The 19,337-nt window shown below is 36.6% G+C and overlaps 1 protein-coding gene across 1 annotated transcript in view; it reads right to left on the reverse strand.

Moving 5' to 3' along the window:
- Positions 1-1,812: 1,812 nt before the first annotated feature.
- The window catches only part of vps8 (VPS8 subunit of CORVET complex), a 372,860-nt gene continuing 355,335 nt past the window's right edge, over positions 1,813-19,337 (reverse strand). The window contains exon 46 of the mRNA XM_069196707.1: positions 1,813-2,033. Coding sequence (XP_069052808.1) covers positions 1,890-2,033 — 144 coding nt within the window. The 3' untranslated portion in view covers positions 1,813-1,889. The remainder of the gene's footprint in view (positions 2,034-19,337) is intronic.

Here is a 19,337-nt window from a genome sequence, read left to right on the forward strand (position 1 = left end):
AAACTCTGAAAAGATTAGCTTTTCTTTTAATTAAAACTTACCAAGTAAACATCTTGTTGTTCTGATTACATAAAACCAGATTATCTTTACTTAATGTTAACCATCATAAATGCCTAATTAAAATATTTTGATTGTCTCTGTGTTTGTTAGAGTAAATACAGTCTAAGAGGATCCAAGGGTAGTTCCCACCTGAAGGGCATCTAAAAAACATTAGAAAAGGATGAATAACCACTTGCCTGCAGACTGCATAAAAATGCAATGACTGAACCCTTTGACTTATCTCCATCCCTCAAAACGTCCTAAAGAGCATTGATCCGACTGTGGAAATCACAGTTGTAGCGGCAAAGCTTATTAAAAATACAGGAATTAAGTTTGCTGCTCCCTTGCCAGTCCCTCTCTCCCTCATCTCAGTGGTGCTGGATACAGAGAGGCCATTCCATTTGGTTCACATTTAAGGTGTTTTTTCTGGCTGATAGTTTCCTGATAAGGAACAACTCCCAAGGGTGAGATCTTCCAGCCACCCTAGTAAATGGTCATCTCTGGCGCCTTACTCATCTGGGAGATTCCTTGGGAGAGTCTCATCCCAGGTTGTTTACAACCCTAATGTCAGAGAGCATTGTTACTCATCCTCCACCTCGATCAGCCAATCAGGATTTGGTAGGGCAGGGTAACCCCATGTGGGTCTCGAATGCTGCAGAACATTCAACCAATGAACGACCGTAGTTCCACCAGATAAAAGAGGCAGCACAGGGCCCAGAAGATGCCCCTCCAGGGCATTCTCAGTCTCAGCTTTGACAATCACGTGATGGCCAGCGTGACCGAGTGCCAGGACTTTACTTTGTTCTAAGAGTCGAGACCGGAGGTCGCCCATGCGTAACCAAAGGATCTGCCTGAGTTAGCTCAGCAGCAAGCCTCGTGAACTGCCAGTACCCCACCACGAAAGCTCGCCTGATCAATGAGTGAACTACGGTCAGAACGAGAGAAGAATCTCAGGATTCAGGACTAGTGCTACATCGGGTTCGAACCGGTCTTCTTCCCGTCTAAAGAGTGTGACTTGCTTGGACTCGCAGTCGCTTTCCGTGTGCACAATCTTTGCTAGTTAACCCAGGACTAACTAGCCGGTCTTCAGAGAGTCACTGCCAGCGCGCCGCAGCAGACATCTCTCTCCCCTTCTCCCACACCTCACACCGGACCAGCATGGCCTGGCACCGGGCCAAAGGACGCCGACTGGACGCAGCAACAGCCTGCCGCTGTTCCCTTGTGCCCGCGGGAGATCTGAATCCAAAGAGATTGGATGAGTATTTAACATTCTGCATTACAGCTCGATAATTCAATTGTTACCTCAACCTGAGTTGATATTAATTTAATTCCTATGAATGATGTACTTGCTTTTGAGCATCTAGTGTAGAAGTTGTAATCAAAGCTTGTTAATGAAACGGTATAAATGAATGGTATACTGAATGTATGTCTCTCCTGGTTTGTAACTCTTCGTGATTGAATACATATATTTTGTATTCTGCTTACCCTCACTCTTAAGATCTGGTATGTTTATATGCAGATTTATGTATGAATAAATGTATTCTCGTGTATAAGTATCTGTGTGTGTGCGTTGCTGAGTTATCCCGCAAGTTGTGTTTTCTAATAGCCATCAAAGAATCATTGGTGACTTAATAATTGTCCCAGTAAATGCACAAAACCTCTACACAGTACTTAAGTCTGTCTTTTTGAATTATCGCTTCTCTTTATGATCAACTGTAGTAATTTTAAATAATCTGCAACAAGTGAAAAAGAAAATAATACCTTTAGACAAAGTTGATAGACAAGATAGTGTTTTTATTAGTAAAGAACAATTTGTAGAGGCTCAAGTAAGTACTGTGGCTGGTGCCACACTACTCCTCTACAACCGGAGGGGGAGAGAGTTTGAGCTGGAAGTTTTCACTGTGGAAGATACTGCCACTTCCATGATTGGCTGGGTTCAGCAGGCTGGGTTTCTCGTTGCCACGGGAATTAGAAATCTCTGTGAGGATGGCAAGCTGAAAGACAACACAACAAATCCATGAGGTTACTACAGCAGATAACATGTCTTGTGGCACCTCCATTTAACACAGGAAAATTGAATTTTTCCCTTTTTAAGAGGGCAGGATATGTCAAACTTATTACATGAAACACCAATAAATTATATGAATGTGAGGCTACAAATCAGTCTGAAGAAGACTGAGTAAAATTAGGTCTAATTTATGTTGCAGTCTTCAAAGAGAAGCACTTAATGAATAATGTTCAATTTTATTTACTGTATAATTTATTTAAAGGCTGCATAGAACAAATACATTTTAACCTTTGGTTCATATTTCTTCACTTCTAGAAACATGTATTGATCTCACTGTATGCATGGATTTTATGAAGGGTACATGTTGTTTCTAATATTCTAGCATATCTTAAGCAATTTACATTTTTCCCTATTGATTATGAATTCATAATATAGTATAAATGGTACTTCATCTTGGCCAAAGACACACCACAGTGCTTGTGCAAATCTGTGTCCTGGGTTTCCTGGCAGGGTAGCTATGTTCCGTAGTCCTACAACTATTGGGATAAAAGTAGTTTCTACTTGTGTCCTCTGGTTTGTATTCCACTGCTTATTTTGAAGAAGTCTACTTGGTTGTCTTCATCAAAGCCTTTGAGAATTTTGAAAACTTGCATCAGGTTTCCTTATAATCTTTCTTCAAAACTAAAAAGGTTCAATTCCTTCAGCCTGTCAGTGTAGAACAGTACCTTAAGCCCTGTCATGCACAGTTACTTGCAAAAGTAGTCAAATGAATCATTTTTAATAATGTCTTCATTAGATTAATTACAAATGGTGTATACAAATTTGAAGCAAATATTTTTAGTCAAAACCCGAATGCTCAAATTGAACATGTTTTATGGGTGAAAGATGTTAAGTGTCTGCTGAAGAAAATGCAAAAAAATATAAAAATACATTTGATTGCATGCACATTCACTGTCATGAGTCAAACATGTAGTCAATACTACACTCTTACAAATTAAATTTGAAGTTATCAAACTTGATATACACAGGAAGATGCATCAATTGTACAAAAATGTTTTCTGCAACTACCAACATAATCCTTCAATTCTGTAGAAAATTTGATACTGTGAAATATCTATACTAAAAAACATTGGGATTGGATCAAGATAAAATTTGGTCCTTATGCTTTGATCAGTTCCTCATTATTTTTATTATTATTAAGGTTTTACAATATTGTTTGCATTTTAGTCTTCACCCTTTTTTGGTTTATGGTACTTCACGGAGGGCTTGCAAGAAACCTGGTCTGAAAAGATACTGGTGGCTTCAATAAAAACACCTTGGATTTGGTTTCACCAGATTGCCAAACACAATTAATAACCATTGTCTTAGAAATTAAACAAAATGTCTTTAATTAGTGGGTTTAAGGATATATTTGACTGATTTTAACCCGCTTGTGTCTTTCTAGTCTGGATTTCTTGCTAATGTTCCCTTTTTAGATGGTGATACTCTCTCACATTTACTACTTGTCGTCTTTGATCTTCCTGCTGTTTTTAAAAGTATCCATCAAGTTATTATCTTAATTAATTTAGTAAAATATGCAGGTTTATTTTCAGTTAATGTTCTCCTAATTTCAACTAATGTGCTCTTAATTTGTATGGTTTTAGTTTAATGAAGCTCAAGAATATACATTTTTTGTTCCTTAAAGGCAAATACAGTATATACAATATACAACATGGTTTGCAGGGGTGATAAGTATCACTTGTAACACACAGACAGCTGTGAAATTTTTGTCTCAGTGTTCTTCAAGCCACCCCTCATTTCCCATCATGTCATACTCAGTAAATAAATGTATAAACATTATTTAATGTCTTAGTCTATACCTTGTATATTGTATAATATAGATAGATACTTTATTGATCCCGTGAGGGAAATTGCAGTGCAACAGCAGCTTAACACACACAACACAGCCACAGTGTAACGAATTATATAATAATAGTACAATACATACAATATTACATACCTTATTTATGCATTGTATAAAATGTTAAACAATCTACAAAACAAAGGTAATGTATGAACAACGTAAATGTAAGTCATTTTACAGAAACAATGAAAAGAACAAAATTGTCAACCTTAACAGACAATAAATAAAATTATTAAACAGTCTGCATTCAATCATCTGCCAAACACATAAATGAAGAAGAAAATGTTTCAGAATTTGATTTATGAGCCATTAACATACATAGTATTTAAAATTCTGAGAGTTAAAAGACCAGAAATAGCTGTGCATCTTAGAAGTGACTGTGGGCACATGACTCATGCATTTTCCATACTGTTTACTACCCACACCACTAACTACTTCCATCCAAGTTTGGCATGATATTGATAAACAATAAAGAAACATTTAGTTTAACATTAACTTTAAGTACATCTATATAAAAATATGTACATGTACATGATTAACTATGGCCTTTATTTTTTTAATCTTCCAGTTAAGAATGGACCCATCCCATCTTTTTTACAGATGAAGCTATTAAAAATGCACAGAGTACGCTGCGGTATAACGCAGTGGGCGTGGCGCTTCAAAACGAGTCATAACACGTTATACCGCATCATACCGCAGTTATGATAATAGTATCCGGAATCACCTTGTAAAACCACCAGGTGGCGCTAATTAGATTAATTACAAATGGTGTATAATAATACCTTTCATGTACAGCATTTGAGGTGTCGCCAAAAAATGCCTAGTTTCAAATCCTGGTCACTGCTGAAGGACAATCTTTTTTCAATTAAGAACTTAAGTTGTATACTCTTTAGACTTTTAATAATTTTAAACTGTGTATTACAGCATGTTAATCATTAAACATTAAAAAGTCGGTATATTTTATAAAAACAAGATTGCTCAGTTGGACAAAGGTACACAACCTTCCTCCACCTTCATCATAAATATTTTAATTATGCAGAAATGTTTTATGCATCAAAGTCTTAATGGAAGATATTACTAATAGTATTAATAATGAATGACCTTGGACTGAATTTAAGTTAAAAGTATTAACGTGGTCCACTATCTTTGTAACCGTCTGCATCAGTTTAACTGATACTTCATTGACAAAAAGAAACACCACAGCATTTCGTTGATCCGATCACGTATTAGTTTCCAATCATACAAAGTAAGTTTTGAGACTCTCAAATTCACCATGGCTATAATGGTTTCCTTGAGATTGCTTTAATTTATTAATTAATTTAATATTAATTTAGAAACATAAACATATTATGTAAACTGTATATGGCTGGTATTGGTAGTTTAATTTAAAAAATACACACCAGTATCCCACTTTCGTCTTAAACATTTTAAGCATCAAAGTCTTTCATTCGGTTACATACTGTGGTTATTTTGGAAATGTTTTTACGTGCTCCTTCTAACAATATTAAGTTCATATACTTCGTAAAACATTATAATGTTTTAACCTTTTCTGCGAATACTTACGCTCTTTATCGCAGTAAAAAAACGCATACTTTTTAGAATTTGATTAATAGGGAATATAATATGGAATCGTGTATCCAAAGAAATGAATAACAATATAATTATATTCATATACTGTACCTCAAATTATCACAGTAGTACACTTTCTTTGGAAATGTCTACATCAGTTTCACTCATTCCCACATGATTACGTGTGTGGCGTAATGACTTAAGCGTGTGCCTTGCATGCCCGAGATCAGTGGTTTGAATCCAGCTGTCCCCATGAGTCTTCTTTAAGCAAATAAAAATGTATTTGAAAAACTAAAATAGCAAATATTATGGACACTATATTGACATTTTTTATATTTCTAAATATCACAACATGTTCGAAGCTAAGTGATTTATTAATAACAATAAATAATTTCAAACTGCTACTGTACTGCCACTATAGTAAAACTTATTAGGAAATACATCTGTCCTGCATCAAAGTTTAACTCGTTCAGAGTGCCCTACATTACAAACTCCAAGCATTTCATTTTGAGCTGAAGACCCTCACACCTGAAGAAGGCTTTACAGCCAAAATGTTTACTTGTTCCTTTATATATAATTTAGTTTATTATTATAATGTAGCTTGTAGTGAACATGATGTGTTTATTTTAGGTTTACATCCTCATTGAGATAATCTATATTTTGACTTAATGCAAATTTCAGCAATGAGTAATCAACTTAAATTTCAATTAAATTTAAATTTCGATAATGAAAAAAATATTTCACACATACTGTATTGTAGTGGCTTTAAAGCCATACGTTCTCATATGTAATACACTATATGCCTAATGCACATACAGTACATGGTAGTGAAAGCTAAATATAAAAAAGTACACAACAGTATTCCACCATCTTCAGTAGCATTTTAAGCATCAAAGTCTTTAACTCAGTAATTTGCAGTGGCTATTTTGGATGTACTTGTTTTAACTATATAAAGTTTATATACTTTATATACTTTTTAAAACAAAATTTAAATTGATTACTTGTTGCTGAAATTTGCATTACATGAAGGGGCTGATTGATTTAATTTCATTTTATAATTCATTAATCTAATGTACTCATCTGTACTGGAATCACCATTAATGATCATGGGTATTAGTTTAACTTTTGATTGTCAGATGATTAATATCGACTACTCTATTACTATCTTATTATCACTTATATGTTACTAATATTTATGTAACTATATTTTAGTATTAGAACCATTTTGAATCATCCCAGTTTGTATTATGGGATGTAAACTGAGAGGGTACATGGGATGGTCAAATAGTGATAATTTACTGCACTTGCTAACTTTTTAACCAATTAAGATAGAAAGTGATAGTGTAGGTGGTAGAATAATCAGCCACCCCCATCTGAAAATGTACTTAATCTGTAACGCTTGCTTTGTACTTGTATTGTGGAACTCATCGTGCACACATCGTGAATAAACATTTTTCTCACTGCAGTCTCTGGTCTGGTTCATTTGGGACTGTCCTGAACATTGGCCTACAATTACATTAGGCATATATTATGTTATACTTCTATTATATATTATGTTATACTTCTTTATTTTCAGATACCAAAATATCCCTTTAATTGTAAAATCCCATATTTATATTTAATATTAAGCAGATTTAAACATGCACAGCAGAGAAACAGATTAAATTAAACAATCGCTTCGCTAACATTTAACGCACCACAATTGCCAGCTTTTGATTGTCTTTGGCCTGTGAATTACATAATGCAATATGCCACATTACTTTTGAGGTATTTGGAAGTAATACATGTACTGTGCGTTCTGAGTAGCTGCATCTACATAATTTGATTCACAGAATAATACATTATATCTTTTATGGTACTTGTGATGCATTTTAAATCATTCCAGCAACTAAAGAATGTTATTTTCCATGATACTAACTGAATGAGAGCAATTAAAAGCAGCAATTTTGCCATGTGCCATGATAACTACTAGAATTAGCATTCAATCACTTAGATCACACATTTGTGAAGACAAATTTTGCAGTGATTGGAAGAAGTTCAAAAGGCAGTTTTATTATTTTTCATGTTGCAAGTTTCAAGTTGTGGAAGTTACAGTTCTATTGAAGGGTGTGATTTAGTACGTGTTCTCATTTGATCTCATCTAATTTAGAACTTGATTTCAAATTAAGACTCACAATCAACATTGCAAACGTTGTATACAGCTATTTAGCTGCTATGCCTAATAGCTAATACAGCTATTCACCCACTCTGTTTGGGTATATAACTGCTGTCCTAGAATAAGTTCTAGAATAAGAGTACCTTACTCTGACAGGTTAAAAGAACTAAATCGGAGGAGACCTGATTCAAGTATTCTTAATCCTCAAACATGCAGACAAACGTAACTCTATGAGCTTCAAAATCAGCAGTTAAACATGAACCAGAGCACACAAATTGGAACTAATGGGGAAAGCATTTAAAACTAAGAAAAGGAGGCACTTACATAAGGGTTAGGGGAGTTCGGAAAACAATACCTAGCCATGTTATCAAAACCAATTCCAATTACTTCTTTCAAGAAATTACTGGGTGATCTAATGGATCCTTGAAAATAGTTGAGCTAAATTGCAAAATTTCTTATGTTTCATTCAGAGAATGGTATGAGACTCATTACCAATGTTCAAGCCCCGATACAGGTCTTATTGTTACATAATCAGGAAAGTTAATTTAACCTGTTGTTTAACTAGACAATGGGATACACTCTGACTCTATGAACTACTGGGCTTATGAAAGACTTTTCTCATTCACTCATACTCAACCATAAGAGTTCTTTTTTTCTCAGAAGAAACTCTTTGGTTGTGGTGGACAATCACATAACCCTTGTGCCCTTAAAGAGAAAATAGATTAGAGTTCCTAAGATATTAGGATATTAGCAAAACAAAATGCACAAGATATGCAACCAGGAATTGACTTAACAAGTGGCTAATGGAGAGAACATGACACAAAACTATTCTTTCAAGATGTTACACAGTATTCTGTAGAGAAGACATTAAAGGCATGTGATATTTTAGGTCTTTAAATTCCATCATTTTGCTGGCACAGCAGAGCTCTCAGCATTAGTCACACAAGAGCTCACAAACAACCCAAGAAGGCAAGCAGTAGAACATACGGCATAGCAGCAGGTATACAGTACTATATGACTCTTTTTCTCCGTATGAAACCTTTCACATAGAAACATAGGAAAAATATAATGTTGTAGACTCACACAGAGCTTTTAGGTCCAAGTGTAAAAAACGTTCTTTATTCTATAATTTTCCTAAACATCCTTCACAAGGTTAAAATGATTGAAAAAGAGCAGGAGTGTGCATTGTGGCTAAGGGATTTAAAATAACAGTGAAAACTGTGCTAAAACAAATGGATCCATCAAGTACAAGCAAAAACAAAACATTACAATGTTTGCTTTTTTTAACTTAGGAATCATAGGAATGAATTATCAATTCTATTATTAGAATTATTATTATTAAAATGATTATCAATTTTATCTACACTTGTTATATTCTACTTCCATTATTTTGTCCTTTCATTTATATTTCAACATCAAAAACATTAATTAGAGCCGCAGCAAAAGCTTGGGAGAAAGACATATCCCAATTCCCATCCATTCATTCCCATCCCATTAACTAACCCTGAGTCCTCATTTGGAAAAGAGACTGAGTGGACTTGGGAACCATCTGGAATGAATTAGAGCAAGGTGCATGCTTGCCCCAGGCACACTTAATTAAACAAATATTTATTAATGACAAAACACAAACTACATGGCAAATAACAAAACATACAACACACAAGTTACTCTATGCACAGTATTTACAAACAAGGCATTTCAGAGGCCTAACATTCTGGTCACCCAGGAAACCCCAGACTGCTACTAAGCATTAAATTCTTAATGCCTACAGATGCCACTTAAAGAGATGACTTCTCTTCAAACTAAATACAGTGCAACCTGCAATTAAATCTCTCTCTCTCTGCACCCCGGATGCCACAAAATAAGTGGGAGCCTATATCCCCATCCATAAAGACCTATCCACCCTAAGCAGGAAAGATGTTTCTAACTGAGGCATCTTTTACCCAGGAAACCAAAGTTCCATTAAAACACTGATTAGCACGCGCTCTCTAACAAGTTTCAGATACTTAGCTTGTCGTGTTTGGTTTGGATGATAATGCAGTAGGGGCTCTTGCCTGGTGCAAGCTTTAAGTCCCATCTTCTTCAGACTCCTCTCTCTTCTCTGCTATTTCTTGTCTCCTTTTTCCTTCTTAACATGATCTTATATTGTGTGTGTCTGTACTGCTCCTTGCCAATCATTAACCCACAACTTACTAAGGTCTACTACTACTACTACTACTACTACTACTACTACTAATAATAATAATAATAATAATAATAATAATAATAATAATAATAATAATAATAATAATAATAATAATTGCTTACAGTTATATAGCGCTTTTCTGGACACTCCACTCAAAGCGCTTTACAGGTAATGGGGACTCCCCTCCACCACCACCAATGTGCAGCATCCACCTGGATGATGCGACGACAGCCATAGTTTGTCAGAACGCTCACCACACATCAGCTATCAGTGGGGAGGAGAGCAGAGTAATGAAGCCAATTCATAAATGGGGATTATTAGGAGGCCATGATTGGTAAAGGCCAATTGGAAATTTGGCCAGAACGCCGGGGTTACACCCCTACTCTTTTCGAAAAACGCCCTGGGACTTTTAATGACCACAGAGAGTCAGGACCTCAATTTTACGTCTTTTCCGAAGGATGGCGCCTGTTTACAGTATAGTGTCAACGTCACTATACTGGGGCATTAGGAACCACATGGACCACAGGGTGAGCTCCCCCTGCTGGCCCCAAGTAAGGTAAACTTTACAATTGTTTCTGCTCAAGGGACCCTCCAGACCTCAACAAACATCCTCTCTGCTTTGAAGTTAGAAGTGTTTACTCTGCCAAGTGTTACAAACTTTATCTAAAATCTAAGAGACACTTCTCAGTCACCTAACAGCTGTAACAATATAATGGATGGCATTTATAAAGTTCTCACACAACCCTGTTTGCCTGTAATCCCTTTGCCACCATCCTAGTAAAATTACAGCATTTAAATACTGTATATGTCCTCCATGCCTGGCAAAAAAATTAACCCTAGAGACATTGCCATCTTGTCGATGTCACTTCAGTGACAGTGATGGCATGTCAACCTTGCTTTCTCATTTGCTTGATCTTCCTTCCCTCATTCTGCTACATTCTACTATAGGTTCACTCTTTCTATCTGCTTAGTCTTGAGCCCATTGTCTTACCAACACAATACCTTTCCCCGCTTCTAACTTTCCTGTGTGTGCATATGCTTATGAATTTGTGTCCATATTGCCCCAGCTTCTATCTTTTGGACCCCTGGAAATTCCAGCACCGGAACTCAGCCTTTGCTAACAGTAGTTATTCTAAACAGGGCTATGACTACAGGAATCCATTGTTTGCTCCAACTTGTTTCTTTATTAGTGTCGGTTTTCTGTTAAATATCCTTGAATCTCTTCTTGTTATATTAGTGTTAGTGTAAGATAGACTGGCATTTGGTTTTAAAGATCAGCTGTGGTCACGTTAAAGTGCTAGAAGGTTTTTTACATCCCCCCTTCAATGGTTCTTATATGACTTTTTGCATCTTAAATAGTTTATGGTTCCTAGTTCCTAAGTTGAATTTTTTGCTACCAGTTTCCTTGCTTAATGTCCTGAATGCGCAGCTATTAATCTTTCATTATCTCTGCAAATATCCTCTTGATTCATAATAATATAATATGAATTTTTGGCCTTGTTTTATACTTATCTTCTGAACTCACATACTGTACATATGATGCAATATTCTCATTGCCTGAGAGATTACATGCTGTTTTCATTTCATTTTGCCTTAAGTATGAAGAGTAGCAGGATGCAAACTATAGAGTGTGCTCTGGATGCTTCTGTCTGGTCAGGCAGACAAACACACATTCTTCTTTTGTACAGGTGTATTTGGAGCAATCAAACTTAATTAAAGTAAGGAGTGCCAAGGTGAATCAGCTCCAACAGAAGCAGAGCTAAACAAAATCACTGCTGGATTAGCATTTATTCTGAGAGTCCTGACTTTCTGTGGTCATTAAAAATCCCATGGTGTTTCTCGAAAAGAGTAGGGGTGTAACCCTGGCATCCTGGCCAAATTTCCCATCGGCCTTTATCAATCATGGCCTCCTAATAATCCCCCTCTATAAATTGGCTTCATTACTATGCTCTCCTCCCCACTGTTCGCTGATGTGTGGTGAGCGTTCTGGCGCACTATGGCTGCCGTCGCATCATCCAGGTGGATGCTGCACATTGGTGGTGGTGGAGGGGAGTCCCCATTACCTGTAAAGCGCTTTGAGTGGAGTATCCAGAAAAGTGCTATATAAGTGTAAGCAATTATTATTATTATCTATATCTAACATACTGTAGAGATATTTTAATTAAAGCTATGTAACTCTAGTTTGCTAACAGTCAGTTACATATGATTTTTATCTAGAACTAAAAAATATTTTGTGTTATTCCCTACTGTTTCTGGAAGGCTACAGGAGTCTCACAGTTTTCATTCAACCTGACTCAATTAATTATTTTTGTCTAAATAATTGGTCTAAATAATTACTGTTCAAGATTTTTAGAGTTAATTTTAAGTTAAAAAAAAAAAGCTAGAGGACTGTTTTTTTTTCAGGACTAAGAAGCAGATTTGCAATGCAATCTAGACAACAGTGTCTATTGATACCAATGTCTCCCTTGTGAGCTTGGTCAGGGTCAGCTGTAGCATTCAGTTAGTGCAGTCCCAGTGGCACTTGAACAATACTGCCCTTCAATTAGAACCCAAAGGCAGAGACCACAGGTGGCTAAGCCAGAAATCAGTGCTTCCTAGACTTCAACATTCTTCTTGCAATTTAGGAAGAAGTTTATTGGGTAAGTGACTGTGGGAATCCTCTTTTTTATTGAGTGTTAAAATTTGAAGATGGCAAAAAATAGCACAGAGAAATTTCTAAAGAGAAAATCATTAACACATGGTTGAGACATTGTATTGGCCCTACGGGGGTTATCTTTTAAAGAAGATATTGAGATATTGATTTTGTAGAAGTGATTTATTTTGGTAAAGGCAGGCAAGAAAGAACAACAGCCTACAGCAAGAAGTCAGTCTCCTGGTGGGACTACAGCAACAGTCACAGACATGCAATATTCATAGCTACTGTACTATTGATGATTTAATGCACATTGATGTCCATCTTTACCCAATGTCTGTGTTTGTCTTTGCCAAACGTTTCCCAAAAGTGGCATCTTAGCATTGTGCAGCTCCTTCTATGAGCTCATGACTTTCACTTCCCCTCATAGTTCATCTTAATGTTTCTTGCATTTTTTAGAAAAGCATGACAAAACTATTACAGTGCCCTAGGATCTAGATTTGCTGCATCAGAAAAGATACTTGTAGTCAGAAGTGTGTAGTAAAAAGAAAAATATGTAAGTTGCTTTGGATAAAAGCACCACCCAATAAATTAATAAGAATATTACTTGGAAGACTTTGGCAGAGTGAGAGAAAAACTGTATGACTTCCCATATGTGCAATACAACCATGTGATTCTGGGAATGATGAATTAAGCTGAGAAAAAAAGCCAAAAAAGGAAATTCCTTTGCTGAAAGCACCACCCACATAAGCATCATCCGCATAAAGATTTCACCTTTCAGTGCAAAGTATTTATACATACTGGGAAAGTGAAAGATTAGAGAGACTTGGATTTAGACCTAAATGTTGGACTTGGAATATTTATAGATACCTGCAGTATGAACACATTCACAGCATTCATGTAAAGTTTTATATTCTCTATTCATGACCAACATAGATTGGTGACAAAAGTGGGAAAAGATTGTAGAATATGAAAATTTAAATGCATTTGGTCAGCATAATGAAAAAGCAATTCAATGGATCCCTAATAGAAACACTGAATGGACCCCTTATTAACAAAAACTGAAACCACTGGAAAGGCAAGGTGATAATTTTGGTTGTCAAGACAGCTTCTTAATGTAACCAGGACCACAATAATGACATTAAGGTTTTAAGAATTAGTATTATACTGCCGAACATATTTGTAGTGTCTGAATGACATTAATCCAACCAAACCACACTCAGGGTACAGCAATGCAACTCAAATGTATTTTAAAGAATATCCACAATCATGACCTGTGCTGTAGTTGTTTATTCTTGTTTCGTGTAATAAACTTTATTTTTTATGTAAACATGTTTCAGCACTACACAATTATTATAATTATTATTTGTATACTTTAACATTGTATGCTGTATCTTTTACATTAATCTAAACATCATTCTAGTATGTCCATGCTAGAAAACCTATTTTGAAATGAGAAAATATCCAAAACTCCATGAGATAAACATGAAGCATCAAAACACAATGTTTTGACTATGGAGCCTTCTTCAGGTGTGAGGGTCACACCTGAAGAAGGCTCCACGGCCTAAACATTGTGTTTTTTTTCTTCTTTTTTTTTCAGCATGGAATAAACCTATTACTTGTTCTATACAGTACATATGCTATGCACATTCCCTGAAGTAGGGATGATCCTGTAAATAACAATAAAAGAACAATATTTCAAAATAGAATAGTTTTGGAAGAGAAATTCCCTTAGAGAAAAATGATTAGATACAATCAAAGAAATGGAAAGATGTTAATCTCACAATTGAGAAAGAAAACACTGCATGTCATACTTTTCAACTTTTTTCCCCAAAGGGACATAGAGTTTCATCCACATAAAGATTTCACCTTTCAGTGCAAAGTATTTATACATACTGGGAAAGTGAACTGCATATACTGTATACAGTGTATATCATTCTATATACTGTACAGTATACAGTTATCTTTCCCAGCTATACAAATCAGACACTAGAGCAGATGATAAAAACAACTAGATTTGTTCTAAGAAAGTTAGTGACACTTGTACAGCAACTCCTTCAACAGCACATATGTCTGCTTGGCTTGAAAGAAAATACAAATTTCTTAGAACTGATAATGTACATAATATCCTTATTGCAAGGTACAGTCAAAAATGCTCCAGTATTCTTTCCCAGAATACACGCAAATTCCTTTTACTGTACATGTAACTATATGACCACACATCTGATGTAACTAGTGACCACAATTCTCAAAAGCCACCAAAACAAATTCTATACTAAGCAGTAATTTATCATGTCATGTGTGTGTATGAACTACACAGTATCACTGAGAAACAAAACATCCTTACCTTATCTTACTGAATACTAGGAAAAACAATTAGCGTGGGAATTAAAGGGTAAGTTGTACAGTAAGTAGAGGTTGTCAATTCTGTGGTGATGAAATGCCTGGAGAAGCTGGTGTTGTCACACATCAACTCCTCCATTACAGAGTCCCTGGACCTCTTGCAGTTCGCCTACCAGAACAACAGATCAGTTGAAGATGCTGTCTCCCTGGCTCTACATACAGCCTTGGAACACCTGGACACTAAGAACTTGTATGTTAGAATGCTGTTTGTGGACTACAGGTCAGCATTCAATTCCATTATACCCAGTCAACTGGTGAAAAAGCTCAGGGGATTAGGTCTGTGCAACTCTGTCTGCAACTGGCTGCTGGACTTTCCAATCGAGAGACCACAGGTGGTTCGGATAGGTAATAAAACATCAACACCACTCACCCTGAGCACTGGAACCCCACAAGACTGTTGTCTGAGTCCAAGGTTGTACTTCCTGTTCACTCACGACTGCACAGCAAGACACAGCAACAACTGCATCATTAAATTTGTGGATGACACCACTATAATAGGACTGATCAGTGATGATGACGAGTCCACTTACAGGGATGAAGTCGAACAGCCACTTAGGTGATGTCATAGCAATAACCTCGCCTTGAATGTAAATAAAACAAAAGAGCTAATAGTGGACTTTTGGAGAAACAGGACACACATTTACAGCCCACTCAGTATTGATGGAATGGAAGTGGAAACAGTCACAAGCTTTAGGTTTTTGGGAATTCAAATTTCTAAACATCTAACCTGGACTGTGAACACTGACTCTATCATGAAGAAGGCTCAGCAGCACCTTGATTTCTTGAGGCGTTTCAAGCGATGGGGGATGCCAGTATCTGTGTTGGTGAACTTCTACAGCTGCACCATCGAGAGCATCCTCACCATTATGATTTCTTATTTATTCCACGTGAGTTACAGAATTTAACATCTTAATGAAAAGATCTTAAAATTTTAAGTTTTGAAATGAATTTGACCTTGAACTTTATTGACATACAGATGCAGCCATTCAAAATGGGTGAGGAATTTCGCGGCATACCCCGGTGGGCGTGTCACGGTATCACGCGGTATCACGCATTTCACGTGTGTCACGTGACTAACTATCCGGCATCGCCTTGTAAAACCGCCAGGGGGAGCTTAACCTCTCATGTACAGCATTTGAGCCTTTAATTTTGAACTGTGTATTACAGCATGTTAATCATCAGTCATTAAAATGTTGGTATATTTTATGAAAGCAAGATTGCTCAGTTGGACAAAAGTACACAACCTACCTTTATCAGAAATATTTATGCATCAAAGCCTTTACTGAAGATATTACTAATAGTATTAATAATGGATGACTTTGGACAAGCTGTATACTCAAAGTATAATTTCTTTAGCACATTTGTACAAGCACTTGGAATCTGTCCAAGCCATACTTTGTCAGGCATTTTGTTTTACTTCAACGGGCATAAAAACTTCCTTGCTTTTAACAGGGCGTTTCATAATTTCTAGCTACGAAAATGATTTAAAATGCGACACCTATCATTCAACTAGAGCTTAAAATATCACAAGGAAAAATACACACCGGTATTCCATTTCTCCCTAAACATTGTAAGCTTCGAAGTCTTTAACTAACGTGATACCGGAGTCAACAAGCATACTTTTAGAATTTGATTAAAAGGGAATATAATATGGAATCGCGTATCTAAAGAATTTAATAACGGTATGATTATATCCGTGTACTGCGGCAGGGCTGTGTAGGGCTGTTTCGCCTGCCTGATCATGCGAGCTGTCTTGTAGCCTACTGGTCTAGGTGCGTGACTACCAACTGGCAGGTTGTGTGTTCGAATCCAGCTGGTGCTGGACTTTTCATTTTTATTTATTTATGTTTTAATCGCGTAATATAAACATATTACCATATGCAAACTGTACTGTATACAATATGTATATGTATATTTAATGTCTTAACTGTGTCCGTTTAAGTATTGAATATTCATATCTAATTTTACCACTGAAGGGAAATCTTAACATAAACATACAGTATATGGCTGGTCTTGGTACTTTAAAGAAAAAAATACACACCGGTATTCCATTTCTCCCTAAACATTGTAAGCTTCGAAGTCTTTAACTAACGTGATACCGGAGTCAACAAGCATACTTTTAGAATTTGATTAAAAGGGAATATTATATGGAATTGCGTATCTCAAGAAATTAATAACGATATAATTATATTCATGTTGCAAAAGAACTGCAACGGACATAAAAACTCCCTTGCATGGTTTCATTACGACCAGAATCGGTCTTGAGATATTTTTAACTTGATTTACAGTATTTGAGAGGTATGTCTTAACACCGATACTACAGTGCTTAAGTACTGCTCACGTATATGTTTCTAGGTTTATATTATGCATTTCATATGGTCAAATTACTTTTGAGCAACTAATAAGAAGCGCGAAACGGTATGCGTTTTACTTTCGTTTTGTGCTGGGACCCATGGATTGATTAGTGATATCAAGTACATACAAGTCATTTTTTAAATGTTGTAGTTCGTCTTGAAAAAATGTTACGAGTACATCATCTATCAACAATTACACAGGTTCTGTTTCCATATTGCGGATTTTGGTTACGTAATATTATTTTCTAGATTTCACGTTGTGAATATGATGGGATGTCTGATGGGATGTTTCTAAAAATCCATCCTCTGTAAAACGTCTTCTCTAGTTGTCCTGCATATGTATTCGCTAATGAAGCTGTGTGTTCTGAGCCTGGATCTCTACATTTCTCTATGAACCAGCTTAGAGGGCTAAAGACAGCTTGTGTTTAAATTGACTTGATGTGACTTGTTCTGTGCCAAGTCACATTATTTTATAGCGTTTTTAAAGCGTTATCAAATACGGTGTTACTGTAGTTTACTGAGTCCCATGTCACATGGTCTGTGATTGAAACCTGTAAAACCGGTTTAATTCGTCACAGCCAGCACTCTTCAGGTGTGAGGGTCTTCTGCTCAGAATGAAACGCTAAAATGTTTGTGTATATTCTAATGGTAGTGGGGGCAGGGTGTGTGGGAACAGGTTTGGTTGAAATTGCATTGGAGATCTATGTTCTTCACACCTGAAACATTTTCTCTGAAAGGATTTTCTTCGCAGTTTAACCGATCTTGTTACAGCATGTTACAGTTTACTATTATTAACCATATTAATTTTAAGTGCTTAATGTAAAATCTTGTAAAAATATATTTTCATTGTTCAAATATACATTAATATACATTAAGTCTGACTATCATATAATAAGTTAAATACAAAACTAAAGAAAAAATAGGGTTAAATATAATTCAAAATATTTTGCTAACAATGTTAACTGTTTATGAATAATAAAATGTATTAACTAAGGAGTAGGATGGCACAGTTGTTAGTATGTTTTTTGTTTTGTTTCTTTTTCATAAATACAACAGTAGTACCTGATGTCTCAGTGGCTTTCAAAATTAAATTATGCATGCAAACCTGTGAACTAGAAAGATAACTAAGATATCCATCCATTATATTCCATAATATCCATGAAATATATGGCGCTGAAATACAGTATGTGTGACGCATAAAAGACACCAAGGGATTGGGTGAGCTCCCATCACAAAAAAAAAACTGCGAACCTGCATTACAGCGACAATAGTACAGTATGGAGACCAAGGCGTTTTACGGGAAGAGACGGGGTGCTTCTGCCACCCCAGCTTCCAAAGAGCGAAGGGTAAGCAAATACAGCAGACGTCATCTGAAATACGCGATTACAGCGCATATTACAAGGTATTATTGCCGTTTTTAATTTTAAATTCAATTATAATTATTTCTTCGTAGCCTGTTCTTCAAGAAAACACCGCACGGGCGAAACGATCTACCACCAGGACAGTAAAAAAGAAAGCGGTAAGACGGAAAAAAAGAAAAGTTTATTTTGACTTCTGTTCCGCGACTGATGAATACTACTGTGTGCCTTTATTTCTTACATGAATTATGTTATTTTGCCACAGGCCGTGGGTCTCTGCTCTCGGCCACTGGCCAGGGTGCCAACCTGTAGAAGCACCACCTGTATGGAGACATTTCGGCAGCAGCGGGAGCATTACGATGCATTACTGGGGAGGATTGGGAGGCTAGAGTTCCAGCAGTCAAACAGTTGAGCAGCTGTCTCCCGAAAAGTGCCTTTCCCCGCCGCGCAGGCTGCAATGCCTGGCGGAAGCTCTGCCCCCCGCAGAGCACACACCGCCTCAGGACACTCCATCCCGGCCTCTCAGTTCACCACCGCGCAGGAATCTGTTGATGCTGTCCCCGTCGGCTATCTCCCCCCAGGAAGCACAGCGGAATTCACAGATGCCAGTGGGACGAATAATTCTCCCAGATGTCCATCTGCTACCCATCACCCAGGAGAGGGAGGGGGGGTTGTACTTGCAGTGCATCGGCATAGACGGGAAAGCAAGAGCTGACTGCTACGCCGCCCTC

This window comes from Lepisosteus oculatus, chromosome 12, assembly GCF_040954835.1.
Source record: "Lepisosteus oculatus isolate fLepOcu1 chromosome 12, fLepOcu1.hap2, whole genome shotgun sequence".
Taxonomy (NCBI): Eukaryota; Metazoa; Chordata; class Actinopteri; order Semionotiformes; family Lepisosteidae; genus Lepisosteus; species Lepisosteus oculatus.